The sequence below is a fragment of the Perca flavescens genome, chromosome 13, assembly GCF_004354835.1.
Source record: "Perca flavescens isolate YP-PL-M2 chromosome 13, PFLA_1.0, whole genome shotgun sequence".
In the NCBI taxonomy this organism is placed as follows: Eukaryota; Metazoa; Chordata; class Actinopteri; order Perciformes; family Percidae; genus Perca; species Perca flavescens.
Genome location: NC_041343.1, coordinates 25,631,454 through 25,644,027, shown reverse-complemented (window position 1 = coordinate 25,644,027; position 12,574 = coordinate 25,631,454). Strand labels below are relative to the sequence as shown.

At 39.6% G+C, this 12,574-nt stretch overlaps 1 protein-coding gene across 4 annotated transcripts in view; it reads left to right on the top strand.

Annotated features, from left to right (window-relative positions):
* The window catches only part of lig3 (ligase III, DNA, ATP-dependent), a 199,067-nt gene that overhangs the window by 181,129 nt on the left and 5,364 nt on the right, over positions 1–12,574 (top strand). For 2 of the 4 annotated variants that reach the window (XM_028594931.1, XM_028594932.1), the window contains 8 exons: positions 3,100–3,666; positions 5,486–5,614; positions 6,468–6,683; positions 6,818–6,969; positions 7,264–7,430; positions 9,459–9,536; positions 9,661–9,829; positions 11,369–11,524. In XM_028594931.1, coding sequence (XP_028450732.1) covers positions 3,100–3,666; positions 5,486–5,614; positions 6,468–6,683; positions 6,818–6,969; positions 7,264–7,430; positions 9,459–9,536; positions 9,661–9,829; positions 11,369–11,524 — 1,634 coding nt within the window. Of the gene's footprint in view, positions 1–1,697; positions 1,798–1,892; positions 2,134–3,099; positions 3,667–5,485; positions 5,615–6,467; positions 6,684–6,817; positions 6,970–7,263; positions 7,431–9,458; positions 9,537–9,660; positions 9,830–11,368; positions 11,525–12,574 lie in introns of those variants that run through there. The other 2 variants (XM_028594934.1, XM_028594933.1) reach the window with 2 other exon arrangements.

Here is a 12,574-nt window from a genome sequence, read left to right as displayed (position 1 = left end):
ATTCCGTATTTTAAATATATAATTGATGGACTTGATAGAAATAGTTATACGATTAATAATTGTTATATAAAAGAAAATGTTTGAATTAATGAAATGGTTACATCATAGTTGCAAGTGAATCAAACTCCCAGCTTGCTATAATCCCACATTTTTTTAAGTTTTGTCTCAATTGTTTTTTATTATTATTTCAATTATGCAGATGGTAGAAGTAGGCTGAAGAATGCATCCATTGTTAGTGATCCTTTATGCAGTTATTTTCTTAAATAGTTAGCTGTGAAATTAATAAGGATCCGGTCAGTTCAACAGATGGCGGTAGATAGCTGTTTAAAGGTCTACCGTTTCTATGAATCCCAGCGAACTATATGGAAATAAATTGGAGAAAGTTGATACTTTTCGTTTTTTAGGTGGGTATTTTGATATGAGACTCTCTGTAGGAAACAGCTTATGGCCAATTATTGGATAAATTTAAAAGGCCATGATGACTGGCATCCTACAAAGAGGGTATTGGAGAATTGCTGGGAGAGGGGTAAAGAGCGAAAGGCAAGTTTTGGATGGATAGGTGAGGAAATAGCAGAGCAGATGAAAGTCCAGGAAATTGAATTTTGCTCAACTGTTCTGTGGCCTGTGATGCCAGCCTGGATGCTGAATATTGCTTGTGTAGACCTGGAGTTGCTGAATATTAAGCGAAAGAATAAGATAGTTGACATAGTTCAAGAATATTACGATTATAGAGATAGAAATTATGGTGGGTATGTACAGGTTTTTACTGATGGATCGAAAGATTTACTGACGGGCAACGGGGGCTGCAGTGGTGATTCCCAGTTATCAGACTGGAGTCAGTAGGAGAACCTCAGACTATTTAAGTGTGTATGCTGTTGAAATGTTAGGTATTTTGTTAGCTGTACAATGGGTGGAAGAGGTGATGATGCGCAATGTACTCATTTGTAGTGACTCAGTGTCAGCGCTGTCGAGTCTCAAATCAGGATCAGCCAGGAATCACCAAGAAATTGTGTATGAAATTTTGTTTACAAATTCAAGGTTTGTTGATCAGGGTGTGAATGTGGTGTTCATGTGGGTTTCTGCTCATGCAGGAATACCAGGTAATGAGCGAGTGGATAAATTGGCAAAGGAGGCGGTTAAGAAGGGTGCTGTGGAACTGAATACTAAACTATCAAAGTCAGAGGGGAAAAGCATTTTGTGGGAAGAAATTTCCAGACAGTGGCAACAGTATTGGGATGGTGGAAATAAGGGGAGGAAATTGCATATGATTCAGGCTAAGGTAGGCCAAGGAGGGATGAGTTACAGTGGGTTTAACCGACAAGAACAAGTAATTGTCAGTAGACTGAGAATAGGTCACAGTAGATTAAATGGTACACTTTTTACATTAGGGAAACATCCAACTGGCCTGTGCAATGTATGTGAGGTAATGGAGACAGTGGAGCATGTATTGATGTCATGCAGGAAATATGTCAGAGAAAGAGGGGTTATGTTTGCTGGACTACGGATATTAGGTTTAGGTGAACTCAGGATTACAGATGTCCTTGAAAGTGGTGTTATTATGAATGGAAGGAAATATCTATTTGCGTTTTTGAAAGGCACTGGTGTTTTTAGGAAATTGTAGTGTATTGGTCTGAATAGATATTGAGAAATTGTCAATAGGAGGCAGTAATGCAACGACTTGGATGCCAACTGCCGTTAAACTCTAAAGAAGAAGAAGAAGAAGAAGAATCCCAGCGAGCTTTGTGCAGCCGTGACATGCTGTAGCCCTTGGCTTTAGCTTTGGCTAGTTGCGTCAAGGTAATCGGTATTAACTAGAGAGATACCGGAAATTTATTTATCTTTCGAAATAAAGCAAATGTCACAATTTGAAACAAATATTGCATCTCACATGGTGTGTGCATGGTGTTTAAATTGAGGAAACTGTATGCGCGTAGTGCATAATGACTGCACACTTATACATATCTATGTTGCGCTCTCGGGTTATATACATTTTATTTTGCAGACGCAAGCCGGAAGTGTATCGTATCTTTAAAGGGTAACGGAAGGTTACTTGACACTTGTGAGCTGTTGGCTAACAACAATGAGGGCTAGCATTTTAAACCGTTCTATCAAGTTTTACTAAGCTTCTACAAGGTAACGTTTGATAGTTGGCGCGCAATATGTTTATTATCTAGGCTAACGTTAGCTGTCTTACTGTTATGTGTATGTTGAACAGAGAGAGTATGGCTAACGTTAAAGCTAACGTTAACCAACTAGCTACTTAGCTAGCCTAACAATTGCCTTCGTGTCATCAGGCTTAGCTACACGTATCGTGTCTACACTTTTTAGCAATACTATACAACGTTATAACTGAATGGACACGCTTGTCTTTTAGTATACAAGAAAGATCACTGATAAAGTATAATTTAACGTTAAGTTAACGTTACTGTTAAATGTTGAAGAGGCACATAAGCACTTTGTGTGTCTTACATTATGCAACCCAATGGTCCACCACCTTTTGTTGAGTTAACAAATTTGAAATGTAAAAATATGGTGCGTGCAATGCATTAACGTTACAGTTTGGTCTACTAACGTATACGTTTACCAAATTAGGAAGCGCAATAAATAATATGTAACGTTACAGCTGTACCTCTGTACTCTGTATGTTCCTTTAACGTAGCTAACGTTAGCTGTTTGTATTTAACTAGATAAGTAACGTACATTTACATATCAAGAGATGAGTCCAGAGGACTTTTGTTCTCTGACATTTGGGTTGTAAACACATCTATTGGTAATGAGGAAACAAGTATGTATCTTTACCTGATTAAAAAGTATTGTATTAAAACATGCTAAGTGAAAATTATCACAAACGGCTAGAGGGTCATGATGGCCAGGATCCTATGGGAGTCAGTAAAACACTTGGAAGCAGTGCCACCGCTAATGAGTGAAATGACTGCTGATATGTGGCAACAAAGTTTATCATCATGAGCCAGTTAGGTAGTTTAAACCTTTAGGCTACTCAAGCTGATTGTTCCAGTAATCTTTGATATGTCAAAGCAACCTTTTATATAGACCAAAAATAATGAAATCTTAACCTTTCTCTCCCTTTGCTTTCTTTAGGTTGTAGCCTGCCCACTAACTGGATGCAAAGACCGCTTTTTTTATTAGCTCACAACACTGTCTGTGTTGGCCTACAGCATCTTGGAACACTTGTCAGTTATCAGCAACTTTCGAAAGTGTGTAGAGCCTTTTCTGTCTCTTCATGCTTTAATCATCTACCCCCAACTGTTCATGCTGTACAGTTTTCCCATCAAATCCATCATTTCTCCTTGGTATCTAAACTCTTCCATAACGATCCTCCCCAGCTTTCCCTACATCAGTATTTCTCCAACCAGCCAGATATGGCAGAACAGAGGTTCATTGTTGAATACGCCAAACGCGGTACTGCAGGATGTAAGAAATGCAAGGACAAAATCCAAAAGGGCATAGTGCGCATAGGGAAGATTGTGCCAAACCCTTTCAGCGAGTCTGCAGGGGAGATGAAAGAGTGGTATCATGCAAAGTGCATATTTGAGAAGCTGGAAAGGGCGAGAGCCACTACGAAGAAGATTGAGGACATCACAGATCTGGAGGGCTGGGAAGAGCTGCAGGACGAAGACAGGGAGCTCATTAATAAACATGTTTCAGGTACAACAGGCACACATACACTCAAAACGACTTTTTTTATACTATTCAAAAGCCATAAAGTTGTTGGTCTTGTTGTCTTTTGTACATACATAACCTTTCATCTTGGATTTTAAGGAAGTTTTACCACCCACTGTGTAGACGCTGATTTTTGACCTTTTTAGAGAACACAGAAAAAGTCAAGATTTTCCCGGTAATCTGATTAATACACCATCACATATTTTAGAAGGTCAGCAATCAATGAAACTGACCAGAGACTGCAGTGCATTGTTGATTTGTTTATTTATGTTAGTTTCTTTTACAATGATTGTTTATGTGTGCACCATCCACTAAGGCAAATTTATCTTAAGTATTACTTGGCAATAAATCCTTTTCTGATTCTGATACTAACATATCTGTCCACAGAACCTCAATTTGCAATATTACACAACCAGTTAAGCACCAGTCAATTGATTCACTCCTGCAAATGAGATCTGTCGGTTAAATCAGTAAATGCTAGATTAAAAAAAGAAAGAACCCAGAGGCATCACACATTAGTACAAATATCTCTGAAACAAATACTTAACCCTTAATATCCAGTGATTTGGCATTGCTGAGTTAACTATGAATTAATGTATTTTACTCAACACCATGCTAGGTGTGTCTCAGATTACTGCACCTAATGCCAGTTTACCTATTGAACCAGTACAACTGCTTAGAAGGCTTAACATTCCAGGAGAGCATCATACATGGGAACATTACACATACATACATACATTCTCAGGATGTCCATGATGAACAGAACTGCTAAAATGATTGTTTGCATGTGTGTATGTATTGTTCATGATTGTCTATGCATTGATAAAACTGAATCAGAGTTCATATCTTTGTTCTTGTTTAACCATTATTTCACTGAGAAGTTATGTATTTAAAGGGGAACTATTATATAGCATTTTCAGGTTCATACTTGTATTTTGTGTTTTTACTAGGACATGTTTACAGGCTTTAATAGGGGTGGGGGAAAAAATCGATACAGTATAGTATCGCGATATTTTTCGTGGCAATACTGTATCGATACACAGACGCCAAGTATCGATCTTTTATGATATATGTGTTGGTCAGTTTGTCTGCTTGACAATCACATTTTGCACCAATAAAACTGAAGTGTGATGAACAAACCGAGAAATGTATATTTTTAGATACAACAGATGTTGACAAAATTGTCCTTTCGGGACATCATTTGAAATTGGGAAAAATCTGAAGTTGGAAAAAAGGTAATATATTGCAATATATCGCAGACTATTGCAATATCTTTAAAATCGCAATAATATCGTATCGTGACATAAGTATCGTGATAATATTGTATCGTGAGGCCTCTGGTGATTCCCACCCCTAGGCTTTAATGTTCAAAAAAGCATGCAGCTACTTAATAGTTAGCAGTATGCTAATGTTAGATTTGTAGTGGAACGAAGCAGCACTTTCTTCTGTCAAACATTGCAGATAAAGGCTTCTGAACCAAATGCTACCCAATCGGAAATGTGTCAGCAGTAATACGACCCAAAATTGGGGAGAATCTAACAACATTGGCAGCCAAGATGACATATTTAACGGTCGTTAGCATGTAGCTACATGTGACAGTGTTAACACCACAGTATCTTAACAAAAACCTGCCTACCTGGAGCAGATGACCAATCATAGAAGGCCATAGAAGGCCGGCAAAGTGTTACGTTTCACTCAGCCGAACTGAACGTTTTAGCTCACAGGGATTTTTCTAAAATACGTTTACCTCATTATTTGAACGTTTTAACATAAAAATCCATTAACCATTCTTCTTGTCTTGTAGACCTGATGGCCAGAGTCGGTGCAAGTCCAAAGAAGAAGGTGCAGGCCAAGATGAACACCTCTGGCCAGCTAATGTCTCCTCCTGCTGACCCATCTGTCAACGCTCCGCGCAAGTTCTCAGGCTTTACTGGTAAGATATGACATCTCAGGTCAAGTTGTTTCATATTTGCTCTAAAGCCATTCACAAAAGTTAAAACAATACCACAAGCTGGTCAACAACAAAAGTAATTTAAGCAAGAAGCATTGTATATAAATGGATAGCCAGAAGGAACATCTTAGATCAGAAAGGGTTCCACTGTCTGATTATTCCCACATGGAGGAATGGGCGCACCACCCTTTGTCTCAAACAGCATTTGCGTCTGCCCTATTGAACTGTTAAAGTATAGTTCAATTGAGATCATTTCCCTAAAAGAGGAAAATCTCTGACAGAGAAGGCTGCTGCTAACCAATGAGTGTACTCCCCACTATGGCAGTTTTGCCCAGTTGATTTCGGTTTGGCATATTCAAATTGCCATACTAACCAATCGAAAATTCAGGACTGATTCTATGATGGATCTGTAAAATATCACCACCAGCTTTCTGTCAACATTAAAAACATTTCACCTCCGCAGAACACACAGTCTTTCTACAGTCTTTCTTGCATATTGCCTCAGTGTTCTCATGAAAACTCAATTACTGACCAACGTCTAGATAGGAGTTTAGGAGGACAAGTCAGCAAGCATGTCCAATACACATTCTGGACTGTAGCAATAATTAAGGGGCATGTATTATTTTTGAAGATGTTTTAAGAAATTGTTTGCACTAAGCCAAAGTACTCAGTACTCAGTAATCAGTCAACTTAGAAAGTACCAGATAATCATTTAAACTGTTAAAATCCGCTTGACTTTTTGTCCCACTGTGAGGCCACTGTGAATGTAGCAGAAGTACTTGTTTTGTCGAATTGGTCTCATTGCGTGCACTGTTCCACTTCACTGTCCTGACAGCTGCGAAAGCTGGCAGCTCCAGCAGCCCAGGACCATCCTCTTCCCCTTCCAATATCAGCCAAGTCAGCGCCCTGTCCACCCAGCTATGTGACCGCCAGCACAAGGACTGCCTCTTTAGAGAGTTTCGCAAGCTCTGTGCCATGGTGGCAGAACACAACAGCTACAATGTCAAGACACAGATTATTGAAAAGTTCCTCAAGAAGGGCTCAGGTGGAGGTTGGTGTGTTAATCTTTTTTTTCTTTTTTTGTGTTCATGGGCTTTAGCAGATTTTATGCACGACCGCATGTGACAGAAGGCCAGGATTTCTACAGCAACATTTTTGTCGTTAATCTTCTTTCTTCCATCGTAGATAAGTTCCATGGAGATCTTTATCTGACGGTGAAGCTGCTCCTGCCAGGTGTGGTAAAAAGTGTCTACAACCTAAATGACAAGCAGATCGTAAAACTCTTCAGCCGCATATTCAAGTGCAACCAGGATGACATGGTGCGCGATCTCGAGCAGGTCAGTGTCCATATGTTCTCACACATAAACTCTTGTGCTTTGCGAATGTTAAAAAATATGCCACATGTGCTGAATGTTGTATTTTAGAACCAAAAACCTTCTCACCAGCATTTATTCAAAGCATTTTTATTGATATTCTCAGATTAAAAATGCATGTCTCAGGAGATTTCATTCTGGCCAATTATATTCTCTTGACATCGTGTCTTGAAAATGATGACAGAGGAACTAATTGTCAAAAAGAACACTTAAAATACTGTGGGTGTCTTCTTTTTTTTTTTTTTTTTTTTTTTTAAGGGCGATGTGTCTGAGACAGTGAGGATGTTCTTCGAGGAGAGTAAATCATTTCCCGCGGCTACCAAGAGCCTCCTGACCATTCAGGAAGTGGACGCCTCACTGACCCGCCTTGCCCAACTGACCAAGGAGGATGAGCAGCAGACTGAGCTGGAGGAAATTGCCAAAAAGTAATGCACTACATCACCATTTATTATATCAATTGGTCTGGGTAGTACAACAGTACAGTTATGGTAATTCAGTAAAATGATTAGTACCAGATACCTGCTATAATTAAAAACATTCAAGGCTCTTTTTCCACCTTTCCAAAAACATGAACAATCATGTGACACGGTTCAGCGTAGAGACTTACATTTTTCCGTTGGCCCTTTGGCCGCACCGAGTCAATCCCATGCTGCACTGATTTGCGCTTCCATTACCAGTTTAAACGCGCTGAGTCACGCCCTTGATGGACCGTCTTCGGAGTTGGGCAAGTACGCTAGACTCAACTCATGTCTGTGCAGCAGACCAGAGAGAAATACGTTTTTTAAAAGTCTGTCTTTTCAGCTCTCAAGTAGTTTCTAACTGGATCTCTGTGGTTTGAAGTTTAGTTCCTCCCCGGCGTCTCTGTTTGTGCCTTCAGATATCTTTATTTTACTGTTTCATGTTCACTTTCAGCTGTATAGGAGTCGTTAAGTTACTGCTGATGAAAACCCGACATTTCCTAAATTTTGCTGCTTCATAATAAAAGCTTTTAAATAACAATATCACCTGGGACTCATATTGTGAAAAAATGTATAGGAAATGAAATGTTTATCCACCATTTCACAGCCATGGATCAGCCTGCTGCTTTTAAATTTCATCGACTGGAGACACACTTTTAAGCGGGTAACCCTGTTGTAATGCAGATAAAAATCCCTGCCATGCTGGGTTGACGCACTGGGTTAAGCCAAGCCAGCAAATGGGTATGGAATAGGGGATTAATTTACCTAGTCTGCGACCAACTGATGTTTAAAGGAAACATGACTGTGTAGAATCCAGCCAATTGGCTGTGTCACACAACATCAACAGAGTGCAGGGCTGCATTTTATTCTAGAATCATCAAACTCATCAGTACACAAAATGCGTTCACTTAATCTGCGGCTGAAAATGGTCTCCAACAAATGTTCTTTTTACTACCATTTGAGTTTAGAAAGAATCCCACACCCTGACCATTACGCAAGCAATTATTTATTTAGAAAATACAACGTTTTGGTCTTAGACCTTCATCGGGTAAATTCACATATTACCTGATGAAGGTATATTTGGTCACATCCAACGCACCTGCCCGACAAAAGTGGGGGGGAAAGCTTTCGTACGTTACTACAATTTGAGTAACGCCTGCAGTATCCAGCTGTTTTGGAAAATTTCCTTTAGCTTAAAACTATAGATTTATGACCCATTTTTCAAATGTGTTCAATATAATCAAAAATGTTCTGTGGCTGAGTACTATTGACAGGGGTAGGGAAGTCAGACAGACTAACCTAATGTATCTAAATGTATGCTAACACTAGTTATACTAATAACACAAGTCATCATGTCTGGCTGTGTCTTTTGTAGTCATACCTCTCCACATGATGTAGATGATTTATTGTGGTGCTAGAACGGTCAGTAATTGTTTCAATAGTTTTTCTTTTAAATGCATACAGTTTACTACAAAAATGTGTAAAAGCCAGGGAAACAGATTCTGGGATTTCTTTTCACAGTATTTGTAAGTGTTGCCGTTATTTGTTTCCACTTGTTGTGCTTGCTTGTTTTGAACTGTTCACTTTTTGCCTGTCTGCCTGAGGCATGTCTAACACACACATACTCACATACTAGACATCTGTTTTTGGCATTCTACCCTCCACATTAGCAGATGCTGGAGTGGGTCTATGTTTATTTGTCAAAAACAAAATAACATCTTGCTAGCTGTAAACAGACATTTATTGTGCTGTACTGAATAATCGGTCTACTTGTCATGACATTAATGAGCAGTTTTTTTCTGTATTACTTAGTTTCTGTGAATTACAGTAATACAAAGTAATGTAATTATCTTATACTTATTACTTATGTAGGGCTATTTAAGAACCTTTCTGGTCCTAACCTGCTAGATTTCTGCTTCATGAAATGCTGTAATACTGCCGAATTTGCCATACAATTTTCCCCCAGTGATAATCTGCATTCTCTTTTCATCATAGATGTACCGGTAATGACCTAAAATGCATAATTCGTCTTATTAAACATGACTTGAAGATGAACTCCGGAGCAAAACATGTGTAAGTGTCTTTTTTTTTTTCTTCTGCCTAGAAGTTAATATGCACTGTTCTTTAGTCACATTGAAGAAAGATTATATTTTGATACCGATCTTGAGCTCCTCTTTCATTATTGCCCATTATGCAGCTTAGATGCAGTGGATCCAAATGCTTACGATGCCTTCAAGGCCTCGCGTAATCTGGGTGATGTGATTGAACGGGTGTTGAGGAATCAGATGGAGGCGTCTAATGGCTCAGGACCCAGGAAACTCCTCACTGTGGAGGCCTCGCTCATGACCCCCGTTCAGCCCATGTTGGTGAGTACCACCACTCAAATGTGAAAAATGTTTACACTCATTGTTTTCAACAGTTCTTCCTGATTTAAAGGAACACGCCGACTTATTGGGACTTTAGCTTATTCACCGTAACCCCCAGAGTTAGATAAGTCCATACATACCCTTCTCATCTCCGTGCGTGTCCTAACTCTGTCTGATGCACCCACCGCTAGCCTAGCTTAGCACAGATCCTGGAGGTAACCAGGCTCCATCTAGCCTACTGCTCCCAATAAGTGACAAAATAACGCCAACATTTTCCTATTTACATGTTGTGATTTGTAGAGTCACAGGGTGTACAAATAACAAGGTCACATGAGACACAGCCATCTTCTAACCGTATACAAACTGGGAACTATATTCTCAGAAGGTGAAGCAGTGCTACTTGGGTGCAGTGATTTGATCGCAGAACTCCAGGCGAACTCTCTGCTCCTCACCACAGGGCTTCAGGTGCTGCGAGCAAATCACTCCGCCCAAATAGCAGAAGTAGCAGTGCTTTGATTTTGGAAAATAATGTAATTGCGATTATTAGTTTTAAAAAAAATGTTTTCCACCAATATTGCGATTTAATATCCAATTATCTTTTAAGCTCTTTGTCTTCTGTATTATTCAACAAAGACAAGCAATAAATTATTGTTTAGTATGAACAACACAAGAGTAGATAGATTAAACTGTCGTAGATGTTTGTTTTTTTTTGTGTTTTTTTTTGTGTGTGCTGATACAGGTTTGTAGTGTTACGCCGTGAGGTAGCAACGTTAGCAAGACCCAATACCTTAAGCTGCACATCATCTTCTTTTTGAAACCAAAATAGTCCCACACAAGTGACATACTGTTCCTATTTGGGACTAAAGTTTCTGTCGATCCTGAGGCTGTTGTACAACAGGACAAGGTACGGCGTAGTGTTAGCGTGCCAAGTTGATGCTTTCTCTGCGGAGTGCAGACTGCTTTGCTCTTGCGATTTAAGAAATGAATTAAGAAATCACGTTTTAACATATCGCGATATTATTGCAAATGCGATTCATCGTTCAGCCCTAGTACAGAGGAGACTTTTCTTAACTGGAAACAGCTTCTCTCTTGCCACCTGTATCATTATTGCTCTTTCCTTCATTAACAAGTAGGTCTTACTTTTGTAGTGTAGCGACTGTAATTTCTATTGGTTATGATAACCCTGTTAAAGTAATTGCTGGGATCATGGAACAGAGCAACATCTGTTAAACGCAGTCAGATGATCAGACAGGTTGTAAACAAGCCAGTAGTTTAGCCAGATTACAGTATCTAAAGCACTTTTCTCACCCAGGGTTTTGTTTTCAACCTGCCCGATTGCCTGACTGCTTGTGTTTTTCGACCCATCACACTTCTTTTCAGTTATGGCACAGTTGTTTTCCCATATCTCACCAGTCACTCGGTTAAAGATTGGCTCACTTTTGCCACTTGAGCAACTAGGGGAAACTTTTAATGGAAAGTGATTGTATGTCAGAATGTGGTTCCTCGCTGAGGGCTTGTTGTTTTCCTTTGTGATTTCAGGCGGAGGCATGTAAATCCGTCGAGTACGCCATGAAGAAATGCCCCAACGGGATGTACTCTGAGATCAAGTATGATGGGGAACGTGTGCAAGTCCATAAGAACGGAGACCACTTCAGCTACTTCAGCCGCAGCCTCAAGCCAGTGTTACCACACAAAGTCAGTCTTATAATACGCGCACACACACACACACACACACACACACACACACACACACACACACACACACACACACACACACACACACACACACACACACACACACACAGCCTGTGAGGCTGTATAACCGTTAGTATGACTATGCATGTCATAATAGAATCTCTTCAGGTTTCCCCTGCAGGATTAACAATTTAAATGTATTTTCGCAGCATGAAATTCAGACCTATCCCACAGGGATTTTCCAGCATTTGCTCTATCAGCATGAGGCTGAGAGCCTTAAACATCCTGTTGTTTAACATGTTCATTAGCCCTTTCAAACCACTAGAGGTTGCTGCTGTGCACCCATTATATACCTCACAACCCTTGAACCCCAGTGAACTTCAGTAAAGAACACCAAGCACTAAGACACACTCTTTTTCTTTTTTTTTATGAGTGAGGATATATACCAGCAATGTGCTTCGACCCATCCAAATGCTTAGGGAGGCATCTCTACTTCTTTTTTTTCTTACTTTTCTCATAATACTGCAGGCGTTTTAATGGTAAAAGTTTTACCAAGCTCTTACTTCATCCTCACACATTAGTATTGATGATATCTGGCGGTACACCCCTTTGCTACTCAGCTTCTGAGCAGCGATATTAGAACCTGCGTTACTATCTTTCCCTCCTGCAACATGGTTCTGTTATAGTATGGCCACCTTTTCCCCTATTATCTTGGACTGCCCTGCCCATGCTACCCATCAACCAAAAGGGGTGATTAATTATGGACCCTCAGCCACAGTAATCAGGCAATTTATGTTCATGTTAGGTTAACATTCTGTGGGGATGGAAATGGTATTTCCAGAACATGAATAGTGGATACAAGCCCTAATGAGAAAGATCAAATGTTTTGTAGAATGCATACGTTTTTTATCATTTAATATACACATCTACATCAGGTTAATGCACCTTATTATTTACACAATATCTTTTTACAGTGTCAAGCATATGAAAATCCTGGGACAGTGCCATTCTCTCAAGTCTTGCTGTAACAGTATCAAATGTGTCATATTT